General features: G+C 35.0%; 2 protein-coding genes across 2 annotated transcripts; one reads left to right on the forward strand and one right to left on the reverse strand.

The window, feature by feature from the left end:
• Nucleotides 1-177: 177 nt before the first annotated feature.
• LOC120331880 (rhomboid-related protein 4-like) lies at nucleotides 178-2332 on the reverse strand. Its single transcript, XM_039399046.2, has 2 exons — nucleotides 1801-2332; nucleotides 178-1531 (listed from the first exon to the last, which is right to left on the reverse strand). Exons 1-2 carry the CDS (start codon nucleotides 1881-1883, stop codon nucleotides 619-621), a joined length of 996 nt encoding a protein of 331 aa, XP_039254980.1. The 5' UTR covers nucleotides 1884-2332; the 3' UTR covers nucleotides 178-618.
• An 11841-nt stretch (nucleotides 2333-14173) lies between these two features.
• Nucleotides 14174-24064, forward strand: LOC120331928 (F-actin-monooxygenase MICAL3-like). Its single transcript, XM_039399108.2, has one exon. The coding sequence runs from the start codon at nucleotides 14219-14221 to the stop codon at nucleotides 19415-19417; it is 5199 nt and encodes a 1732-aa protein (XP_039255042.2). The 5' UTR covers nucleotides 14174-14218; the 3' UTR covers nucleotides 19418-24064.
• The last annotated feature ends 1217 nt before the right edge of the window (nucleotides 24065-25281 follow it).

Consider the following 25281-nt stretch of genomic DNA (forward strand, 5'->3'; position numbering starts at 1 on the left):
ACGAAGAGAGCGTATTGGATCCGTATATCGTCTTTTAAAATAGCACGGCCGAATGCGTTACTGCACAATCTTGGAGAGTAACAATAATGTCTATTTTCATGTCAAACTTCCATAGGGTACATTTTAGGAAATGACACCTTTCACCTTCAGACCATACTATTCAACAGTAAAACGTCATAGGCTTGAGAAGCAATTTATTGCAGTGACAGAAGTAAAAATTGAAGAATGAAAAAGAGAATACTGTACAATAGGTAGTGCTTTCATGGTTGACTGGTGCAGCATTACTTGTGATATACGATTAAAATTCTGGTGTAAATAAATTTTATAAGAAAGATATAACATACACATTGTCCCGCTTGCGAGATTGGTGAGAAATAATATTAACAATTATATTATGGTGTAATGTCAGTTAACTATTGAAGCTTCATAGAATTATAATATTCCTACAAAAAGCCAACAATAACAGAATAGAATTAGTGACTTAACATTTTTTGAACCACAAACGACACAAAATATAATATAAACCAAACTATTCAATCATCTATGAAAAATATGTTTCCAACAGATCATTGCACACTATGTGACATGTGGAGTTTCGTATTTTTCAAAGAAATATTGTTATCTATCGAATCTCGCAAGTCTTCTCCTGCGAAGTTCTTCTTGATGCGAGTCTTCTGACTGAATATTCCACCCATAAGGTGGAGCAGTTGATTCAAAATGATCAGGTGGGGCTGTTGGATGCACATACCCAGGACCGTCTAAATCTGGATATATCCGGTTGTGTCCAGTTCGCATGCTTTCCTCCATTGCTTTTCTAATTTGTTCACTCTCATCCATACCACCTGTATATCTGTCATAGTCATTATCATCGGCCCCACGTGTTGTCCCTGAATGATACCTGTATGTAGGCTGGCGACTCCTATTTGATATCATACGAAATGGACTAACTGGCAGTTCCATGATCCATTTCAATGGTCCTTTTACATATGCAAGTCCAACAAGAATACCAGCAAGATGGCCAGTAAATGAGGCATTGGGTACAATTAACTGAATCAGTACCAGCTCAAACCAGCATGCATATCTAGAATTAACTGGAATGAAACCCATGAGTCGTTCCGTGCCAGTTGGCGCCATGTAAGTAGTGACAACTTTGACAGCAAAAACTACTCCAGAAAATCCAATAGCACATTGATGAAGATATGACATGTCGCTAAGAAGATATGCCAACGCATAATTCAAATAGAGCAATATCAAATTTGTACATATAGTAAATACTCCGATCATGTATAAAAACCAAGCAGAACCAACAATGCGTTCCAAGTATAATCCTTTATATAAAAATGATATCATGTTGAAATACAAATGCCAGTCATCACCATGGAAAAATGCACCTTTCAGCAGTCTAGAATAGTCACGAGCATACCAGACTTCTCTCACACTGATACAAACACTTTGCCATGTGAAATCTGGTATGTACATCAAATGAATGATAACATTTAGTGCAACGGTTGCGAGAGTTGTTGGAGGAATTCTGAATGAGAAAGAAGGTATTTTAGCCAATAAAAAAAATATTATTCTTTTAAATAATTTCACTAAGTATAGAAAATTACAAATATGGAGGATGTAATTTCCAATATTTAGCTTATGCTGTAAATATTATATTATGTCCAGTCGAGAAATTGACATATATTCAAAGAAAGAGGTATAATATCACCAGGCAAACTAATATCTGGATATTCTCCAATAAACATGTCGCCAAGTTTGAAAAGACAATTATTATGTAAAAACAGTATTTATTACCTGTCCATTCCAATTTGAAATAACTGGAAAATCAATAGTAACACGCCCATTTGAGAACGTCCATGTGATCTTCTACCAAACATGTTTAATCCTAATGTCAGATGGTGAAATGATAAAAGTCTACGATAGAGTTTTCTATTTTTCAGGTGATGTACACTAATCTTTCAATCTTTGATAAATCCGTAGCACTGTACCCGGTACTTGAAGCAGTTCTTTCTCGAGTACTTTGATCCGTCAGCTCTGTATGTAGCAACACGAATTCAGTTCTGTTCTGTATATTCGAACTTATAGCTCAATTTATACCAATAGTAATCCACTTCTCAACCCTCTGGTGCAATGCATTAAACTTTAATTTGAGAGACGTGTCCTTACGATTTTGATGAAGTTTGTTCCACTCACAGTGACTTTGGTTCCACTTTATTTGTTTTTCAATTAGGGGAATTCCCGGGAATGTTCTGCACGGAGTCAATATAAAATTAAAATATATTGAAATACGACTTGTTTTGCACTGATCAAACGGGTTTACCTAGTATGTATTTACGGTTTACCATACAACAAACTAATTTTTTATTCAGATAAACTGTAAATAAATACTAATACAGGCACATGGATTTGAATGAAAAAAGGCATTAAGAGGCATTAACTCTAGACTCGTGCAAGTTTGTAAAAAAAACGACACCAGGAGATTAGATTATTTTTAAAGTCTCTGACAGCAGTCTTTAAGTGCTACTCATTTAGAATAGGATAAAAACTCCCTATTTATCCCGGAGAGTGGGAAGTCGATAAAATGGTTTATTTATAGGGCGACTCTATCTGACGTCTCGTTTGGTATCTGCATGTCGGGTGTTGAATAGTTAAACAGTTGTTTAAGATGCATAACTTTGCGAACAAGAGTGACGACAGAGTAGCCATTACTGTACCAATATTCATGACCTTTTACCGATGATGCCAGCGGCCCAGCACTGTTTTTCTGCTGTTTGAGGGGACGCTCGTTGCGCTTTGTACTTGCTTTTGACCGTTTGAATAGTTCGGTGTGTGTTAGCGCTTCCTTAAGTCTTTTTTTAATTATAGATTGAATACAGACTAGCTTGTGTATCTTTTGTACATACTTGAGCTGCTTTGATATACAGAATATTTTCACAAAAATCTACTTTAACGGTGATGATACTGGATGCATAGGTAATGCATTTTCTCATTGCACTAGAGTACGCCAAAGCACCATCTGCCTGATATTTGGGAGGTAAACTTGTCACAGGAGACGGGTTACTTACCTCGGAGCTAAGAAATGAAGTACTTTGCAGGGTAAGCGTAATAAACTACAAAAGAATAGAATTATATGGAGGGTGAAAGCAGCTTTGTGGAAAAGGAAATTTCACTCTTGAATAAATACCAATCATATCTTAACAAGAATGTTACAGTTGGAAATTAGGAAAAAGAATGAGCCGCCTAGTGTTTGGGACTCTGCAAAAATATTCATTTATTATTATGAATTATTAGTATATTTTAACACTATTTAAGATCAAAATTCAGCAATAACTTTCAATCAATCAATCATCATTTATTCGTCAACACAATTTAAACATGGTATGATTTATGAAAAAATATTACAAATACAAGTGGAAACTAACTTAAATTGTGTGACAGGAGTCGCGAGGGACCTCAAGAGGTCTTCAGGCAGCGACACCTAAAACGCTTGTTGATTCAGGTTAATAGCTTAAAAAGTTAATGAAACACCAAAACATTTCAAAATAAATATTTTTCAACCTTATTTTATTTTAAAATTGGTCCTCACCAAACTAAGCATTGATTTATGGTTTACTTCCTAAGTGCCCTTAATCTTAATTTTAATTACATTTATTTAACCATCATTTTCGTAGATGCAATGATAACTTTTTTAAATCACATCTGAAATGAGCCTCACTGATATTTGTGGTTCTAATTTTTCCATCATTACTTCTACGGCTAAATGCAAATTAAATGTTTAGGCATTTTTACGTCATACTTGATTTGAGATTTCAAATTTATTTATCAAATTTATTTCTTGCCATTGTTGTAAACTGCTTGTCTGAAGAAGTCTGACTCTGGTCGGACGAAACGGTACAAAAATACATTTGTGTTAGTGTGCAGCTGGACTCTTTAATAGGATAGAATAGTCATGTTTATTCCAGCTGCAGTATCTTTGCAGCCCTATACGCATACGGATCCACTAGCATAAAGGCATAGAGAAAAGATAGGAAGTTAGTCTCGCGCAACCCAACTCACTTCTAAACGGAAATATATTACGCCACGCATATCTCATTATGACACTGGGACACATTATTCCGGTTACCAGTATAGTCTGGATAATTTCCCTCTGTGTATATATTTGGTTTTCTAATAAATGCTTGTGATAAATTTCATATGATTTGGTGGAAAGTAATACATATGGTGGAAACAGATTAAAATGTGAACTAAAAGGAACCACAATTGAAAAACGGGATATCATATTCTCAGCACAAAGATTCAACGATATTAAGGCAACACACACATTCAATAGCCAAGCTACGAGGACCATAGTCCCGGGTGCCGAGCGGCTTCGATTCAGGCATAAATACGCGTTCTGCGAACCAATGGGACAGGTTGTTGTGAGTAATTAGTCGCCAAAGCGTTGTTGAAAATCTGTTGATTAAGTACGAATTTAATCCTCACAGTTTTCGTCAGTTACCGTGGCGCAAACGTAGCGTAGGCATATGGTAATACATAGTTCTGAGGTTCGAATCCCCCAGGTAGGTGTAAGGAAATGTAGTAGATGAACGCAAGTGGGAAATGTAGATAATAGTAGAAAGAAAATAGCAAAAGGGATCCAGGAAGCCAAGCATCAGACAGATGACCAGGCCTGAATGATAGAGGAACATGATATGAACGAAGTAGTGAGAATCCAGAGAGCCTGTGGCAAGCATAGATCGAAGGTTCCCAATCCCCCAAGGTAGGTGCAAGGAGATGTAGTAAGATGAACGCGGGTGGGAAATAGATAATACTAAGAAGAGGCCAGAAGAGAGCAAGATCGACAGATGGAAGGTAATATGGATAATAATAATAGATGGACGCGAGACCATGCCTGAATGATAGAGGAACATGATATGAGCGATGGACGGAGCTCATAGGGAAAACAACCAAATAAATCAAAGAGCGAGAGCGCTCCAGAAGGTTGGGACAAAGGACAACCGGGCCTGGAAAACAACCAAATCAAAGAGCTTCAGAAGGTTGGCACAGAAGACAACCGGCTCTGCTGGATACTATTAAAAGGAGCCAGGAATGGAGGGAATGAGTAAGAAACAACAAGGGATTCGAAGAGCAGGATGTAAAATAGGGGAAGCAGGTTATATGAACGAATGAAGTGAGTGGGCGGGCCTCTGGATAGGGAAGAAAAAGAGTCCACAAAATAAGAGAAAATCTCTGGATAGGGAAGAAAAAGAGTCCACAAAATAAGAGAAAATTATTTATTATACGAGAACAAAAGAGAGGAAAAAAACACAAATGAGCAGGAAGGAAAATGTGACAATTAGATGAACAAATGAGACAAAAATCGAGTCAGAGAGCGCGATCTGGGGGCAAGGAAAATGTGACAATTAGATGAACAAATGAGACAAAAATCGAGTCAGAGAGCGCGATCTGGGGGCAAGGAAAATGTGATAATTATTATATGAACAAATGAGTAGCGAGTGAGCCTGGAAGTAAAACGAAACAACGGGTACGAAATTGTCTCCAGGAGAGAGGAAATATGAGTAAGAAACAACGAGGATTCTTCTAAAGAGCAATTAAGGGAAAAAGCTGAACAAAAGAGAGAAAGGCCGGAAAGCCCTGCAGAAGAGCAGTTAAGGGAGGGGGGAAGGAGGAAGAAGAAACACAAATGAGCGGGCGAAAGAAAAAGGTAAGGCCGGGCACCGCAGGAGGACAGTAAGAGGTCAGAAACACAAATGAACGGGCGGAAAAAAAGAGAGTTAGAGGGCCCGGGGGCAAGGAAAATGTGCCAAAAGCCATCCTGTGGCTGAGAAGCGTGTTCTGCAAAAAAGCAGAGGATATATCATCGCGGATGAAGAGTGACGAACACTCCGGCGAGATTGTGAAGGATTTGAATCGTAGGCCAAGAGGATCTGGAGAATACAAAAAGGAAGAAGTTATAAAAGAAGTTGAAACAACATGCGCGCACGTTCAGCCAACACAAGCCTTCAAAAATGACATGGTGAGGCGCTAGCTAATTCAACTCATTTTTAAGCTTGTTATGTTTAAGAAGTTCAAATATTTTTTTGTGAGAGGTTTCTTCAGTTTGAATACGATACCGGGATGAACAACAACAATCGGGTGTGGAGTCTACGGCGGTGGCGAGTCCAGCAATTCTCTGGCACATACTTATCGCTCGAATAGATGCCGGCCCACGAATGGTAATCGTAGGTGCGATATGTCATGTGACATTTTCTATGCAATGTCAGCTTAAATACGCCATTAAAATATATAATTGTCCATAATTTATACATCATTTTGTGAAAATTAAATTTCTCTATCATCATTTGGATAAAACATTGATACATACGTGGTGAGTGGGAAATCCCAAAACACCCACTTTGATCTTTTTATGTCCAATCTTTGTATTTAAGAATAAAAGCAATGTCGTCAAGCGCATTCATAACCATCAGCTCCAGCACGATTCACCACTCCCGTACAAATTATTCAAGAATACATATCGATGTCTTTTTATACAGATACCTATTTCATAAATTTTCGGAATGGAAAAAATATGGGATATCACGAGAGTGCGGGCGGGAGTCTGAGCCAGTCTAGTTCGGAGCGAATGACGAATTGAATTTGAAAATGAATCTTGTAAGCCAAGTCCGTCGAGACGAATGACAACTCCGGCGAATACGCCTCAATTGTCTTATGGATGTATGGCCAAGACATGCACGGTTAATTGATTTTGAATGTAAAGTTAAATTTGTAGACAGCTAGGCTACCGGTACGGTAATTTTTGAAATAATGCAGTGAATGGAAAACGAATAAAAGTAAAACGTTTAGAAAACCGCCAGACAGGCGGTAACGGAGACGACATTCAGACGCTTTAACTTCACAAAACTGGAAAAGGAAGACAGGCAAGATAATTACAAATTAGACAATAACGGTAGGATAGGATAGGATTTACATATTTATCCTTGGGGAGAGGAAAGCCGATAAGACGGCTTATCCATATGGCGAACCACGGTCTCTCGTCCGGTTACGGTACCAGTACCATTCCAAGTCGGGTATGGGATTAGTTATACCGGTATTGTTTGTTTTCGGAAGCATGGACTTGGTGGTGGAGGAATTACGTGAACCACCCAACGACGGCGAGGAGTCCAGCAATCCTCTCGCACATAACCATCCCTGCATGGGATTCGAACCTGCGAACCCATACAGAGTACGGTAATTAGAGGTGCAGTGGCAAGCGTATTCCTAACGCTTAGCCCGTTGAGCCACACCGCCTACCCTAAAAAAATTACCCGAATAAATTGTAGTCTACACTAACATTTGATAATGTTTTCTGTTTTCAGCTATATGGTTGTATGCAGTGGTGGGATTCAAATTTTTTGTCAGCTATCACACAAATGTCATATTTTTCAGCCGGTTCTGTTACAAAAAGTCATGTTTTTTTTCAGTAATGCTAACTGGTTCGCTGATCTCATAAAATTCTGTGAGACGGTTCTATAGAACCGGTGCGACTTGGGCACTTGGCTGATGGCTGAATCCCACTACTGGCTGTATCGGTAGGCTATATATATAGATAGATAGATATGGCAATTACTGAATTTTTAAATATGGTACCATATACCAGTACAGCACACTATCCAAATTCCAAGAATTTCCCTCCATTTGGCTCAATAAAACAAACACTCTTATGTGTCTCACAAACGAGGGGCGTCTGGAACCACGTCAGGTGCTTCATATCGCGCCATGCTTTTCTCAATAATAATCTAAATTAATCGCGGCCGTCACATGACCAAAATTGCCGTTTTTTGCTAAAAACTCTCGAATGCTACGATAAAAATAAGGTCATATTGTTGCCTCCCAGTCATGTACCGAAAACATCTGTTTATTTGATATTTATATATGTATGCATATATTGTTTTCTTGGTTGGAAAAAATTAACTAAACTCTCTCTGTTCAATACACAAACCATTACAGCATTAGGGTACTGTATATAGTGAATAGGAATATTAGGAATAGTGAGTTTTCATTTAAATATTGTTTTCTAGAGTACATAGGAGTGTAAAAGCTTTATCATTACTTATCGATCTTAAGATCGGTAAGTATGTTGATAGGTATTTGTCTGTTTGTTTGTCTGTCTGACTGTTAGATACACGCGATATCTCAGGAAAGCGAGGTTGAATCTGCTTCAAATTTTGCATGTGCATTCATCATATCTCGGATCAGAAGCCTATTGATTTTGGATGAAATATGTCGTATAATTAGCAATTAATAATTAATTAGTGATGGGACACGCTATGGAATAAGAGCGGATCAATCGGAACCGTAGTTTCTGTTTTGGGGGATCCCCTAACTTTCGAGCGATAAGTCTTCGGTCTCCGACCGATATTCTCGTTGTATAGGTTGTTTTAAAATACTACATAATTGAATTAGCCGAATCCGGGGAGTTTTTCTTTTCGTACATAACTTTAGCTACATAACTTCAATTACATATTTCTAGTACAAATAATTAACGATAAAAACAAGAAATATATATCATTCATTCATTCCACTATTTCTCAAGCTTTATCAGTCTATTTTTATACATAAAATTGCTTACCACGCTTGCCTATTTAATCTTTATAGTAAGGGTGCTTAGCGCAATTTATCTAACGGTGTTGACACCACAGAAATAGGAATAATTTGGTTAACATATAACCCTCATTTATGATGTCATAAAATAATTTCATTTTTTCGCATATTTAACGCTTTAAAAGTTGAAATAACATTCACAAAATTTGATACTTACAGCATCTTTCAATTGCAAAAAAGTATTTTGCTGATCAATATGAGTCAAATCACTGAATGGCTAATTGCATATACCTGAATGATAATTTATGACCCTTGATAGTATTTTTGAATTAGAATTGTACACATCCTGTCAACTGCTAAAAAACAAAAAGCATAAAATATACCATAAAAGTGTATCATATTTGGAATCCCTGAACGAAAAACCTTCATCTCACAAATTTCCATGTACCATAATAGTTTCCTAGTAAAGAGTTGTTTAATAACTCTCTCTATCATCTATTTTACATTCCTGATAAGCATTTTTAAACTAGATTTTAAAGTATATATAAAGTAATTATATATGCTGTATTGCGGGACATATTCACTGGTAATTTTATCAATTATAATATTTTTAATTAATTGCAATTTAATGTATTTTTAATTATAATAAGTAATCATATTTTCATAATTATTTATTAATTAATGTAGGGTATTTAAATCATTTTTAGCTTTTGACTATCTAGTATTGTAATAAACATGAATACTATTTAAAATTGAATATTTTGATCTTTATCAAATGTACAATTTTATTTCCGCATATATTACATTAATTTAATTCCAAACTACTATAAACATTAAAAGCTCTTTTTACTTCTATGTACCAGAACCCAAATAAATATTTAACTTTTCTTAACCTTTTAACTATCCTGGTTAAAAATTCATTTTTGCTGTTTTATACAATATACTCAATATATATATATATATGTCGTAACATTGGAATGGTTAATATCATAGTACACTAAACAAAATTGATATAATATAATTTGTAAATTGATAGTTTTACAATCTCATGAAGTGGTGACATACCTGTGTGGCACATTTGCTAATAATAAAAATCATTTTACATCTGTCTACATGTGAGGCTTCGTTGCCCGAAATAAAAGAAAACATGTTAAAATAGGCAAATTTACTGTGATATTCAAAGTTGTCTTTAGAAGTTTAGATTTGTCGTTTTAAATTGGTATTTACAACAATGTAGACGCCGGAGAAAGCTATTAGTGACCCTGTTTGAGGTCATGAGTTCTTGTCTGATCTACCTTTATTTACTAGGACAAAATTTGAAATTTTGGTTGGTATATTATTCATAATGTAGTATATAATTCGACAATTACATGGAATTTATTGATCATAGCTCGCTTTTTATATGTCATTTGTCTTAGCTGATTCATTCTGTGTTTATGTTGTAAATATTGTTAACCCAAAAAGATTATGATAGAGTACTTATGTTGTATATTTTTTCTCTTGCGGTGACAAAATATATATTTTAAAAGCAAAAGGATCAGTTGATATGTGTATGAAATATGAATGTTCGATTTTTTGTTGTTTCCATTATTTGGCTGCCTTCAATGTTTCAGGTTTATTTACAATTTTAATTTATATTATGTCGGAGGACGAGCTTTTTGTCTACCATTATATATTTAATATGAACTTTTGAGATAAAATTGTTTAATTTTTATGAAAGTACCGGGTAGCTTATTTAACCCTGGTGTTTTTATCTTGAAATGGATTTTTGCTTTATTGGTTCAAAAATTTTCACTCGACATTTTATTAGTTTATGAATGAAGCAATTTTTCACTTGATGTCGCAATTTTCGTTTCTTATCCCCTCTTTTCATCAGATATGAGAAATCCTACTAAAAATGAATTTCAAACAAATATTATACTTGCAAAATGACATTAGGATAATGTTACTACCGAGTCATGTTCCTATATGGATGAAATTAGTTTACAAAGTCATTGATTACTGACTAGTATTTATAATATAATTAATTTATTTTAATTAATCCTATTCGACTATACTGTTGATTGGGAGCATCATTGTAGATGTAATGTATTTCATTATTCGGTTCATCTATCGATCTAAAACTATTTTTTCACTGATCAACAGTCTCTGCTTTTTTCAAAAATTATTTATTTGTATTAAGATATTTCTTTACTTAAAGATGTTTGTGTGTGTTGTTGTTGAATGTTTTGGTTCTATTGAGTCAGTCCATAAACTTATTAGTGAGAAATATACATGGCTGTAAACCAGCCTGTAATACAATATAAAATAACACCACTAACAATTACCATCAAAACAATGCTTGTTCTATTCACCCATATCAATTGTTGATGGACTGGTATAGTGGTATGTATTGTTTTGTTGTCAATTGATTCATTATTAATCATTACCCGAACAATCACATGTCACTTCTTTCATACTATTTTATTTCATACTATTTTATTTAACTATTCTAGCTGTCTTTCCGATTGGTATCGAACATTTATAACAAGTGACCTATGTAATTGTTAGTGGCTACATTGGTCTCTTTCCCGCCCACCACAGTATAATAAAACAAGAACTGGTATTGAACATTAAGTAAAAGAATACTGTTACTATAAACTTGTATGATAAAAATGATATTTTCAGAGATTTTGCTTTGATTATTGGATGAAATTTTTTTAATGAAAAAAGTGATTTTAAGTTAGAAAATCAAAGATGTGATGAAGATAAATAACATGCACATTTTTGATATTGTTGACCATTTTCGGAATTCTGACCTTAATTAGACAAAGCTAAATTAAAATTTTGCAAGAGTGTGATGCAAGACTTTTAATTTAAATTTAAACAAATGTAATGTATGTTGCAACTCTCAAATCAATAGTTATGTACTGTCTGGCATTATTTGTCACATGCTTAGATAATGGTTCTGGATTTTTTGTCATTCGAAATTGACTTTAAATACATATGTTGAGAATGATGAATTTATGACGATGTTCAGTTCATGGTTAACACTTGTAATTTCTCCCATCTAATGACGTAGGATGTCAAACCACATGACTGCAGTTAATCATAGGCTTATGAAACTGGGAATTTAGACGAAAAATTAGTTTTGTAGAACAGACAAATGATAGGGAACTTGAACATGGTGATATATTGTCTTGTAATATTCAGTTTCGTAATGTATCATATGAATATTACCGTATATTTATTTTAGCAATTGGGGATTTTCATATTCGAATTAGTCGGGTAGTTTTGGAAATGTTCTTCCCTCAGGTTTTCGGATACTTTTCTAATACGGTATATGGTGAAATTAATGTGTACATTGATGCGGCATTTACCATATATGTGCTGATATCTATAGGTGATAATGTTTGAAGTGTAAACACTGTCATGCTATATTTGTTTTTCTCGGGCCTTATTTACTCGACAAATCTTCCTTTAAATGGGCACGGAGGTCTTAGATAACATCAGGTTTAAAGTCCTTATCTTTCATATACATATAGTAACTATATTTAGTATGAAGCGGTTGTGTAATTGTCGTTTTGTCCTTCAAAAGATTTTAATATTGAGTACCGGGGGAGATTTTCGACACTCGAATGCGATAGTTACCGTATATATTCATATATATAACTCCAGTTGTTGAATATTTAACCACTTTAATCTGAGAGATTACATGTATGAGATGGACTATTATGATATGTTTTGATGATACCTGAATTTTAATTTGATCTCTGTGAAACATCGCAAATGAATGTATTATTATAATAAATATGAAAATGGCATGATATTGTTTATTAACGATATTTATAATACATGGTAATAGCGTGTTATGGGATTCACCCCAAAGAAAAAAGAAATTTGACAAATGGAATTTTTTTTTCATCTGAATTCTATCAATTGACAAATCTGCCGTAACATTTTTTTTTCTATAGGCATTTTCCATATCTATTGTGTGATCAGGAAAAATGTAAGAAATCTCGAGTTCTCAGAAATCAGTAAAGAATGAATTGCTAATATTTTTTCTCGCTTGTAAATACTTTATAACTTTTAAAGGAATTCTATTTGTTGTCTATTTTTTGTACTTTAAAAAGATATTACAACACTTTTTCCAGTTTCTTTGTTCTAGTTTCGGAACGAAATTTAGGCAGTATAGTAGGCTTGGCAGCTCTTTTGTTATGGTAGCTAAATTACTAGGTATATATAATAAGTACTCTCAACTTCTGTTAAGGGTAGTCTGAGAGGATCGACTTCTATTTGTCTTTGTCACAAATTTTGTTTTCACTCCCGTGTGAATGGGTTTGCTGAAATTGTTTTTCGGTAGCCTGATATATACATTGTTATTGTTTAGTAGCTAATTTGTTTATGTGTCACTGTAAAGTATAATTTGTATCAGGCGTAGATATGGGTAGTAGATACTTGAAATTGTAGTTTATAATTCTGGACCTAATATAATTAAATGACCGAAACCCTAATGAATTATTTATTTTTATTATTGTATTTTATCGATGTGTAGCATTGTTCAGTATATTTTATTTCGTGCTGTAATTATAGCATTTTATCATATCAACATTATTAAATATTATTTTAATAGTAAATACTTAGTACAATAATTCATAGAACATTATCAGCAGTAATATATAGATATTAGAGCAGTGGTTCTCAACCGGGGGCCGGTGGCCCCCTAAGGGGGCCACGGAGCAGTTTGAGAGGGGCCATGACACAAGGCTAATAATTGATTATAGAGCGACATTTCCTTTTAATAAAATAAAATTTCCCGTTCAGGCGTTTATCGCAGTTTCATTACCTGAATAAGTTATTTGCCATCACAGCGTGTTTTCAATTTCTTGAGCGTGAATTGTTTGATCACAATGAAATTTGGAATCCACCAATCAAAATAGTATACCAGTAGGCTGTCTGACTTGCAGACTGACAGTTCCACTAGACTGCGAGATAAACTTTGCTATCGTATTATAGACACAAAAACCCAGTTGTAAATTCTTAATGCCAAAAATACAAGAATGGAACGACAGTTAAGTTGGCTTTACCAAAGTAAATCGAGATGACAGAAAATGTGCTCAATGCTCGCATTGCTCGTATGTAATGAGCAATAAATTTTTACGTTCATTTAAACTCCAAAACCATCGTGACAAAAATCATCCACCGGTGGAAGAAGTGGGCATCGGTTTCTTTGCTGCCAACCAAGTTAGATTTGACACTGACAGGAAAGCAATATTGGACAAGTTCGGGTTTCTGTTGGAGGAAAAGCCTGGTTACGGTTTTTCTGATATTAATACCATCAACACAAAATGCTTTTGCATTCCATAATAGGTCGTAAAAACAATACAATCCAACACGTTCAGTATTTTGGAATGGCGAACAGGGGGGCCACGATTGCAAAGGGGCGGCGGAAGGGGGCCACGAGCCATAAAAGGTTGGGAACCACTGTATTAGAGTGTTCTATAAAGTCAGGTGGCATACTTCTGACTTTGTTTTATTGGTTTTTTTATTGTGCAATAAGTGGTATTATTTAGTTTACTGAGGTCTAATAAAATTATTTTACAGATGTTGTAATAGTATTTACGTTTATTCTATTAAATGCTGCGTACATTCCATGATGAAAGAAAATGCAGAAAGTTTATTTGAAAAGTTTTTAAAAGCATCAACATGTAAAGAAACTCTTCAAACATTCCATTTGTTATGTGCTGAGGTTAAAGTTCAATACCCACCACCTCGTAATGCTGCTTATGACCACATCACATTTTACACAAGATTGAAACAAATCTTGGGGTCTCATTGGAAAGCGCAATCATTGTTCACCAAACTTGATAAAAAATTCAACGATGATGTTAATTTTGAAATACGCAAAAGTTCTCGTGAAAGAGATCGGGCAGCAAGAAATTTCAATGTTCTCATTGTGGGAGCAGGTCCGTGCGGTCTTAGAACTGCTATATTCACAACACTGCTTGGTGCAAAAACAATAGTCATTGAGAAAAGAGACTCGTTTTCAAGAAACAATGTTTTACATTTGTGGCCTTTTACCATTGAAGACCTGAAGGCTCTTGGCGCGAAAAAATTTAATGGTCGTTTTTGCTCTGGTGCAATAGACCATGTATCAATTCGTCAGTTACAGCTTATTCTCATGAAAGCTGCTTTGATTTTTGGTGTTGAAATTCATGTAAATACAAGTTTCTGTGATGTCATAGCGCCAAATATAGAAGGTTCAACCACATGGAAAGCCAAAATTGAGCCAAGTTCAAGTTCAGTTTCAGACTTTGATTTTCATATGGTTGTTGGAGCAGATGGACGCAAGAATACGCTCAAAGGTTTTACAAAAAAGGAGTTCCGAGGATCTTTAGCTATTGGAATCACTGTAAATTTTATCAATAAAAAGACAAGTGAAGAAGCGAGAGTTTCTGAAATAAGCGGAATAAATTTCATTTACAGACAAGAATTCTTTCGGGAATTGAATAGATTGCATAATATTGATCTTGAAAATATTGTCTATTACAAGGATGATACTCATTACTTTGTCATGACGGCTCGTAAAAAGAGCTTACTCGAAAGAGGAGTATTTAGAGAATGCCTGGATGAGGCTTATCATCTTGTACATAGCAATAACATTGATCAAAGTGCTTTGTTACAATATGCATTAGATGCTGTAAATTTTTCCACCGAGAACAAATTGCCTGATTTAGAAGTTGCCATAAATCATTATGGCCTCCCTGATATCGCACTTTTTGATTTTACACGCATGAAATCATCTGTAAATGCTTCTATGTTCAGAGAAGTCAACGGAGCAAAACTTTTACAAGCCTTAGTGGGGGATGGTTTGATGGAACCATTTTGGCCAAAAGGTACTGGTATTGCCAAAGGTTTTTTGGCAGCTTTTGATACATCATGGATGTTACGACAGTGGGCTTTAGGGAAAAACCAACAATCTGATAACTCATTCGAATTGTCGTTACTTGCGGAAAGAGAAGGACTGTATCGTGTTCTCGCACAAATAGAAAGCAACCAACTTGTTCAAAAGTATTCACTATTTTCCATTGATCCAAGAACAAGATACCAGTTTGTACCCAGAAAAGTTCCTGTTGGGAAAATAAAAGCATTTTATTTGTCTGGCGACAAAGGTGCAGAACCCCTAGTTGACACAGATACCGTTGATTCTGCTATAGTCCCCCGAGGACTCACTCGAAATGTATCATTCGTAAAATCGAATAAACTACAGCAATGGTGTGAAAGGGTGCTTCGTGAATCTGGCTCATCTTTGACTGTGACCAATATGAGTTCTTCATGGAGAGATGGTCATGTTCTCTGTTCGATCATTAATTACTATAGACCTGATGTTCTTGATTTAGCTGATTTGCGAGAAGAAGATGCAGAATTCAATAATCAACTGGCTTTTGATATTGCTGAAGAACACCTTGGTATCACTCCTATCATGTCTGGAAAAGAGATCGCTGAATGTGAAGTTGTTGATGATCTTTTGATGGTTACTTATATATCACAGTTCTATGAAATTTTGAAGAGTGAAGTACCGGTGAAACCTGTTAAAAGGGTTTCAGATATAATAGCAACACCACCGGAGGAAAGTTTGCCTCCCAAAATGAAAAAGAAGTCACCTCTTGGTCTTCTTGTTAGATTTTCACACCAGATTAAAAGAAAATCAGCGCATCGTGGATCTTCGAAAGAATATGAAGTGGATAGAAAAGACAAAGAGAAATCAAAAAAGAGAAAGAAAATGGATAAAGATGCAAGTGTGGCTAATTCTGATTCACAAGTGGTTTTGACTAAGGCTACATTGCCAACTATTGTAGATGAAGACAAAGAAAATACTGTAGTTATGAGAGACAAGTCGAAAGATTCACCAACACCCGGTGTCCGTAAAAACACATCAAACCGAATCAGTGCGCTTGGTGCTCAATTGATATCACAGTTGGAACAAAATTCTGATGTTCCTCCTCAAAGAACTACCACTAGCACACAAAAAGTATTAAAAAGCCAATCAAGCAGTGTTTGTTACTTTTGTGGAAAAACTGTTTATATCGTAGAGAGATTGAGCGTCGAAGGATTATTTTTTCACAGAGAATGCTTCAAGTGCTCTCACTGCCAAACACCTTTACGTTCCATGAATTATAAACGGGATCCTGATAGTGGGAAGTTTTATTGTAGTGTCCATTACTTTGAGAATGCGGAATATCTCAAAACAGGACAGCAATCTACATCTGAGGAAGCCGCAGCATCACACCAATCTATTAAATCCCCAGTGATTCATGTTGAAGAAACAGAGGAGATCGACTTACTCGCGATGGGTGACCTTTCTCCAAATAGACCTGATAATTTGAATCTATCTGTTCCCACAATAGAGAATGGTCAAGTTATTATGCGACGAGATCTCACTCCAAAGCGAGGAGACATGGCTAAAATTGCTCTTACCTTGTCACCAGTTCCGATTAAGGTGGAAGAAGAGTTCTTATATCAACATAACATGAGATGTAGTATTAATTCAGATAACGAAAGTGACAGTTTTTCTTCGGAATCTGAAGCTGAAGAATTAGATGAAATTGCGATCGGTTTAAGGGACCACTCACCACAAGAAATGTTTTCAGAGTATTATAACAAGCCAAAATCTGTGGATGCAAATAAAATTACGGAAGAAACTACTAGAACCACAGACGGAAGTACGCTGTTGTCGTCAGAAAGTGATGGAGATGAAGATATCAGTTCATTATCTAGTACATCTGCTGATGATACGAGAGAAAACAAAATCATAAAAGAAGAAGATGAGAAAGATAGTGTTTCTTTATCTATATCTTCACCTGACGAAGATGAATATGATCACACTCAGCAAATAGAAAATAACAAGAAATTGGCGAAACAAAGGACTTTATCTTCATTGTCATCTGACGAAAATGAAATTGAAATTGAAATTTTGAAAATTGCTGAAGAAAAACCGATGAAAACACAAAATACAATTTCATCTTCATCTAGTGAGGCTGAAGTTGATCAACCACATGAATTAGAAGATAATGAAGCACAAGCTAGCGCATCTGAAAATCTAGATAACGCTAGCACAGGTGAAAAAATGGATGAAAATGCAATGCCTGAATTTGAAGCTGATGTGGTGCGAACAAAATCTCTGTCAACATCATCTAGCGACCCCCAAGAGGAGACAGTGGAATTTCCGAGTAAACATGCCCAAAAAGATGATTCACCAATGGAAGATGCAATGTCAACATCATCCTCTGAACCTGAAGAAGTCGAAATTGAACAAGATACTTCATTTGGTACAAATTTTAGAAAAAGTACAATTCTACCTGTTGCAACTAGTTCTGCGAATAACGATACTAGTGTATGGGTCTCTAATCTTGAAACAGGTGATGTTTCGAACGCCGAGAGAGTAGAAAAAGTTTTCGAGCCCGAAATTCAGCAAGTAGTTGTAGAAGATGTGATCATGTCGGATGATATAATGTCTTCTCCGAAACTCGTCGGTATAGTTGAAACTGATGGTCCCCGAAATGATCTAACAGTTGCTTCAACTCCCAAACAGTCTAGTTTAGATAATGATGTGTTTTTTACTCCATGTGCTGATCGCACAGGAAATGAGAGCTTTTACACTGTAAAATCTGATCAGACTTCAAGTCAGAATATTTCTTTTGACATGGACACTAGCGACGCGACACTTGACACCACTGTAACCTCTGACACTGTGGGTGACTCAGTTATCACAGACTCTCCTTTATCAACTTCATCTAGATCAGGTTCTGGTAGAAAATTACCGGAAACCCCAAAAGGTACTGTTCGAAGAATATTACCAGTTATTCCAAAAATTCAACATTTAGAAGCTTTGTCACCGACCGGTGACGTTTCACCACGGCAGCGAGAACGAATCGAAATGAAACTGAAAAAACATGAAGATCGTGTGATGGAAAGAATTAGAAAAATGAAGCTTGGTGTAAATGAAGGAAAGCATGATACTTCCTTTTCTAATGATACAAAGGTACATAGAGAAAAGAAGGCAGCTGAGCGAGATGACTTCGTAAATCATGTTCCGATGCTATTGCAGAAACGCAATAATGATTTAATGAAGAAAAAACATAAGCGTGGAAAACCTGACCACGAACATAAAAAAGCTTTGTTTGCTTTTGGGCAAAAGAAAAAGGCTATGAAAGAGAAAAAAGATATTCCAGCTCCTAAAATTATGAGCCCTACACATCGTTCTTCACAAAGGCGTAATTTATCTTCTTACACACGAGAAGAACTTGAGGAAAGAGTGTCTCATCGTGTACGCATCGCTGCACAGCGACAAGCAAAGGAAGCTGAAAGAAAAAGAATGGCTAGAGCTCTCATCATTCAAAGTCAGCTTCAAGAAATTGATGAAAGACGTAAACAGTTAGAAGAGAGAGGAGTGAAACTAGAAAAATTACTTCGCGATGAGAAAAGCCAAGCTCGTCAGCGAGAGAGTTCACTTCACATGCATGAGTGGTTTAAACTTGTGCAAGAAAAAAATGGGCTTTTGCGTCGAGAGAATGAGGTAATGATATCACAGAGGGAGTTACAACTCGAAGACAAGCAAAGTCGCTTACAACAGGTTTTGCGAGAAAGAATGTCTATCGATGATTCAAAGAAATCGACTGAAGAATTAGCTAAGGAAAAAGAAATTCTTTCTGAAATGATGGAAATTGTCGACCAACGTAATCAATTAGTAGGTTTAATGGATGAACAAAGAGTCCAAGGAGCAGAAGAAAATGCAGACATAGAGCAAGTATTATTACACAAATTTTTAGAAACCACTCCCAGCCCAATATGACTACATGAAACCATTCTTCTTGTATTATCATGCGTTATCACTTTTCTAATCCTTGGCTTTATGTTTACATTTGTTCATCATATTCACAATTCTCACTACTCATAAATAACATATAGTTGGTGATGTTTGGTATCGGTTACTGTTGTATTTCTAATGATTTTTAATGACATATCATGATTTAATTTAACATCTCCCCTTGATAATAATCTTGCAACGATTTTTCAGAATTTTCACAGCGTAAAAAGTTTTACAAGCATTTACCCACATGGACTGAAATTCGAAACTTTTTGCGTTCAAATTTGATGTTCTTGTATAATTTTTGAACATAACGGTATTCCAATCATTAATATATCTAAAATCATTGCCAGGAAATTCAAAATTATATATATGGAGGTTGCAAATTTACACCTTTGTTTGAATCCCAACTATCTAGCTGGTTTTTATATAATTCAATTTCGATTTCATAACTCAATTCATGGTGTATTCCAAAAATATAACCTTACAGCATACTGAAAGTATTTTATTTTCAAATTCAACTAAACATTGTGACATCATAGATCATCATATGTCAATTTCATTCCAGTGCCATTTGACAAATTTTCGAGACCAAACAATTGAATAATTCTTCACATATATGTATAAAAATATCTGAATCTCTTTTTTTTTTCAAATACTTGTATATTCTTGAATTCTAATATGGTATTCCTCTTTTGAAGGAAACAAGCTAGCTAAATATTCAAGTTAATAGTTAACATTTTTTTTCTCTTTGTATGCACCTGCTGCACTCTTTTTTGCCTTCACTTTTTTCGAGTATTTTTTTAGCATAATAAACTGTAATAATCCGCATAAACACTTTAACCCAGCATGGGAAAACGTATTTTCATGTTGCAATCTGACTGTCGGAGACCATATTTTGAATCATTATTTATTATGAAAATTAGTTGTAGTAATGTATACCATTTACTCCAATACTGCCCATCTACCCAACCTCAATTACAATAAAAAAGTATAAAGCATTTGAAGTCCTAATTCATTTTTGTTCCTAGCAAAATAAGTTTGTTTTTCAAGTTGGAGAAAATATATTTTTATGTGGTGTTGTTGAATATTATTTGCCTTTTATCTTGCCATTATTGCCTAAATCGTATTTAAATTAAGAATAAGACTCAGCCATAAAGGATGTAATTAATCACATGATTAATTGTAATTATGGCCAGCTAATTAGTAATATGTGTATCAAATATGATTTATGGAATTAGTAACCGCCCTCACATTCCTTTCTCACAAAATTTTTTTGATTAACTCAATCTAATTATCCAACTTAGTGTTATCAGCACGAATTTATTAATGTTGATACATGAAATCAAAAAAACACAGTAATATTGATGATTGAGCGCTTGATTGTTATTCTTATTTCTTTTTTTATGTAAAATGCTACATTTTTATCCTTATATTATTGTAGTACGAAATATTGTGCACAGTACTGTATGTTTTATAATGCGAAGTTGCCTTTTCACTTTACACGAGTTAAAATAAATTCATCCTAAGCCCTATTGATACAACTGCTCTAGGTACGTAGACTTGCTGCCCCCAAATTCATTGTGATTCTTTCAAAAAATCATTCCTTACTTAATGCATACTTTGACAAAAAATGCACTATTGAATAGTACTATGTGTAAGTTTTAATCGTATTAATTATGTTTAATATACAAGGGTATTTCGTATTTTTAGACTCCGAAATTTGATTCTAGGGTAACTTAACATTCATTCTATTTTTGTCCTTTGGCAGGTTCCAAAAGTTGAATCACCCCCTCAACCTTGCATGTAAACTGTCTTATTTCGATGTGACATGAATTAAATATGAAAAAAGAGAGATTGACTAGACTTCAATTCGCAATTTGCTATGTGGTCAATTACATTTGTCATGTTCATGAACCTTCTTGCTTCAAATTAAAGTCGGAGAAGTGAATTTACCCATGTTAAGAATCTCTGATTTAGACGAATGCGTACAAGTATTATGGCCCTATATTAAAACATTATATTTTAGTATTTGGTACAACCAAAAGTACTGCCGGTATCTCCTATATTGTGAACAAATTCCTGATTCTAGATTAATGGAATGTCCCGTATTGTAAGTAACTGAGATAGGCCAAAACAAACACTTCTGCTTTACTTGAACCATCCCTCATAAATTTCAATTAGCATTGCTATATACCACTTTCAAATATTTGCATCAAATTTAGTTTCATTGTCTTCAAAATTGTGACTTTTATAAAAGCTCAAATATTTTATTCTGAATTGTATAGTACAATACAACATTTTGCAGTATTGGTACAATTTGCAGCATTGTGAATGATTCTACAATCGATTGCACATTATTATTTTGTTGTTTGTGATGCTTATATATGCTGCTTGAAGGTGTGCAAAATTGTATTTCTTGATATTTTCAATAATGGCAATGTTTATTTTGGAATGACTGTCTATATTGCAATTTCATGCCCATTTGATCAACGTAAAAGTTGAGCCATTTTTCATCCGTTGAATATCAGCCTAGTCATATGCTAGAGCAGTGGTGGGCCCAACATTCTCAGTGCCACAAACCCTTTTGATGGCTTATCCGAAAGTTTTTGGGAACCACTGGCATGGGGGTGGGCCAATTCAGTTAACATGTTGCTTTGTAGATAAACTAATGGTTGCACTCGATTCAGTTTTGTTCCATAATTTTATTTGCCATTAATAGTTTCATCATATATAAATATCAGTCGCCAGTATTTCATTTATTAATACCATAAATATTGTGATATATACTGCTTTATTCTTTTGCTCATTTAAAATTTTTCCTGTCCCGCTCGGAAATATTGTAGACTGTATTCTTTGCTTTTTTGACTTCTTCAAATGTTATATTATTGTATTTTACCGATTCGATGGTCCAATCAAAATGTAGGCTACATGGTGTTTTAAAAAATAATGGTTACCCTAAAATAAAACAAATATCAGTGCCAAATTTGACGATTTTTTAGTGTAGAAATGTTTGATATTTTGAAAGCCAGTTAAAAACCTATACAAAGATGATTTAATTTTGCGAATAACTTTCAATTTTTATTTCCTAATGTATGGGATGTCAGAAAGGCCTCATATTTGTACATGTTGGGTCGTTGATATCTTTTGCCCTCCAGCCATAATCTGTCTCAATATCTGATCTGCATCATATTAATATGCTTCAGACAACCTGTTTACCGTCAAAGGTATGCTAATGTGCCGTACTGATGGACCATTCAGATATTAGATTACATATTTTAGTACTTACTTTACCGTTATATGTAACGCTGCTTTACTTGGCAATGGTTCCTGATATGAACTTGTATCCTCTATCTCTATATGTCTACACCAAGAACGTGATGCCACATAATTATCATTCCAAGCGATGCCCGATAAAATATAAACATGGGTATATCTTGATCATACTGGTTTAAACCAGCTGATTTTTCTTAACAAATTATTTTCGTTATTAAAATTTAGTTTGGTTTCCGTTGTGTAATGTCATGTGTAAGTGACTACATTTTTTCAAGCAGATGTAATTTCAAAGAGTGGATAACCTTTTCTCAATCATATTACAAAAATTAGACCAAAGCATTTGGGCAAAAATTCGTTATATTCCTGCTAAATTGAAACACAATCATCTTTTTCGTATACCGGTAACAAATGTCTGACACTCCAAAAATTCAGACAACATATATACATAATTCAGATGGTACTTTGCTTGACTTATTAGATCTTCACAGACTTGTATGTAATTTTATACTTCAGCCCTGCCGATATCACAGAATTTTTAATGTCAGTAATCACTAAATTATTTAAGATAATCACTTAACCAAAGAAGAGATGGCTGTGTCTTTGATTAAAAGATATATCTTTGGCGTTTGCAAATTTAAGAAATTGTCAGAAAAATTATAATCGAGTATTCCATCTGTTTTTGTATTCGATAGCAAATTACATTGTAATAAATTTATGATCTACTTTCCAATGGGACGACTTGTTAACATGGTTATTCCGGTTACCAAAAAAATTAATTTACTCCTTAAGTGATGGCTAGGATGCCCTTGTTTGTGTGCATCGCCTATGAGCCGAATATGTTACCGTCTTGTAGTTATTTTTTTCACTATTATCGATGTAAAAAAGCTTGTCTATATGTTCTTATTGTACAATACGGAGTCAAGCCAACATTTTCATATTTTGATTAAAAAATCCATTGCTCAGCTGCGTAATCGTTTTTGGCTGCATTGTGATAGTTTTTCAATCATACACTGTGCTTTATTTACTTGATTGTATTATTGTTATTTTACCATTGTTTCATTTTACAATTGCTAATGTGCCATTTACGTATTGAAATCTTATGAACAATGCTTATAGATTTGTAGTAATCACATGGGGAACATGTTTTCCTATCTGTACACGGCCGAATATTGACCGTGTATTGCTGCTTCTTTTGGGTGAGGTCTATCCATGATTTATGATCGGTGGAGTGATAGGTTTTTCTCGTTAATTCATTAACAAGAGCAATGTGCGTTCCATACTATTACAAGTATATAATACTCAACAGCGAAAAATAAATCTTTGTATATGATTTGATATTACATGTACAACACCAAATCTCTAGTGATGATTTCAACGAGTGGCCTGAGCATCAGTTTAGAAAGTGATCGTGATTTTCTTTCGTGTCGCTGTAATTAGCCGAAAACTAGTGCTTTTTTTGATTTAATGTCTTTTGCGGCAAAATGTTTGCACCTGCTCCGGTAGTCATGAGGCCAATCTCATTCCAAAGTTCATGTATCTTACTCTAGCCTAGAACATTGAATAACAACCTGCGCCCACCTCACTTCGCAGTAGGCCTATACATCTGCGGATCTTTTATAGAAGGCCCCCGCCGAAAAACATACCCATCACCGCTCTAAATACAGAATAATTACTCATTAAGGATTAGGCATGATTTGATTTCCCAGCGCGATCGGCAGTACTTAAAAACGTGACGACGCGCAATTACCTAAAACGTGGCAAGCTCAAACTGTAGTAGGCCTGCTTAAAACGTGACGGGTTATTTTTCTCAAATCTCACATTTTAATGGCGTTTTTTTACACGAAAAGAACATGACCTGCATTTGAGATGACAATAGTAAGAATAGAATGAACGTTCCGGATTCGCGGTTGGTGGAGACACTTACCAAAAGTGAAACTGATAAATTCCAGCATTTATTTTGCAACTTTTTGTGGGATCTACTGGATTCGTTTTCCACTTTAACATTTTGTGTAGTGACGTCAACAAAATAAAAAAGTACCTGTAGCTGTTCCACGACCGCATGTCACCGAATTTCGTTCTAACTTTAAGCGGAAGTTATTTGTAGGGTACGGTAGACCAGGGCTACTCAACTGGCGGCCCGAATCCGGATCTTTCGAGTATTGGATTTGGACCGCACCTAATTATTTATTTTGGATCATTAGCCCCACTTTTTAAGTTTCCTATTATAAAATGACCTTTTAGTTTTGAATATACATAGAAAGAACTATAACACCATAATAAACAATCTTGTTTAGTTAATAATCATTAGTCGACCGAGGAAGTGCGCGTTTAAGGATGCCGAAATATAATTAAAGGAAAGGCCGGACCCAAATAATTTTGAAGTATTGTATGCGGATCCTCGGTAAAAATAGTTGAGTAGCCCAGCGGTAGACTACGATACCGGTATTGTAAAAGATTTCGTTTAATATTTCAGTTCACGTTGAGACTGGAAGCATGAATCATTATCGTCACAGGATCTGAAAAAACGGGAACAGTCCGGGTACCGTTACCAATTTATCGGGCAGGTACTGGTT

This window comes from Styela clava, chromosome 6 (assembly GCF_964204865.1).
Source record: "Styela clava chromosome 6, kaStyClav1.hap1.2, whole genome shotgun sequence".
Taxonomy (NCBI): Eukaryota; Metazoa; Chordata; class Ascidiacea; order Stolidobranchia; family Styelidae; genus Styela; species Styela clava.

Coding starts and splice junctions, on each gene's coding strand:
- LOC120331880 (XM_039399046.2), bottom strand. CDS start 1,883: ATGTTTGGTAGAAGATCACATGGACGTTCTCAAATGGGCGTGTTACTA. Junction 1,532..1,800: donor TTTCAAATTGGAATGGACAG/GTAATAAATACT, acceptor TTTCTCATTCAG/AATTCCTCCAACAACTCTCG.
- LOC120331928 (XM_039399108.2), top strand. CDS start 14,219: ATGATGAAAGAAAATGCAGAAAGTTTATTTGAAAAGTTTTTAAAAGCA.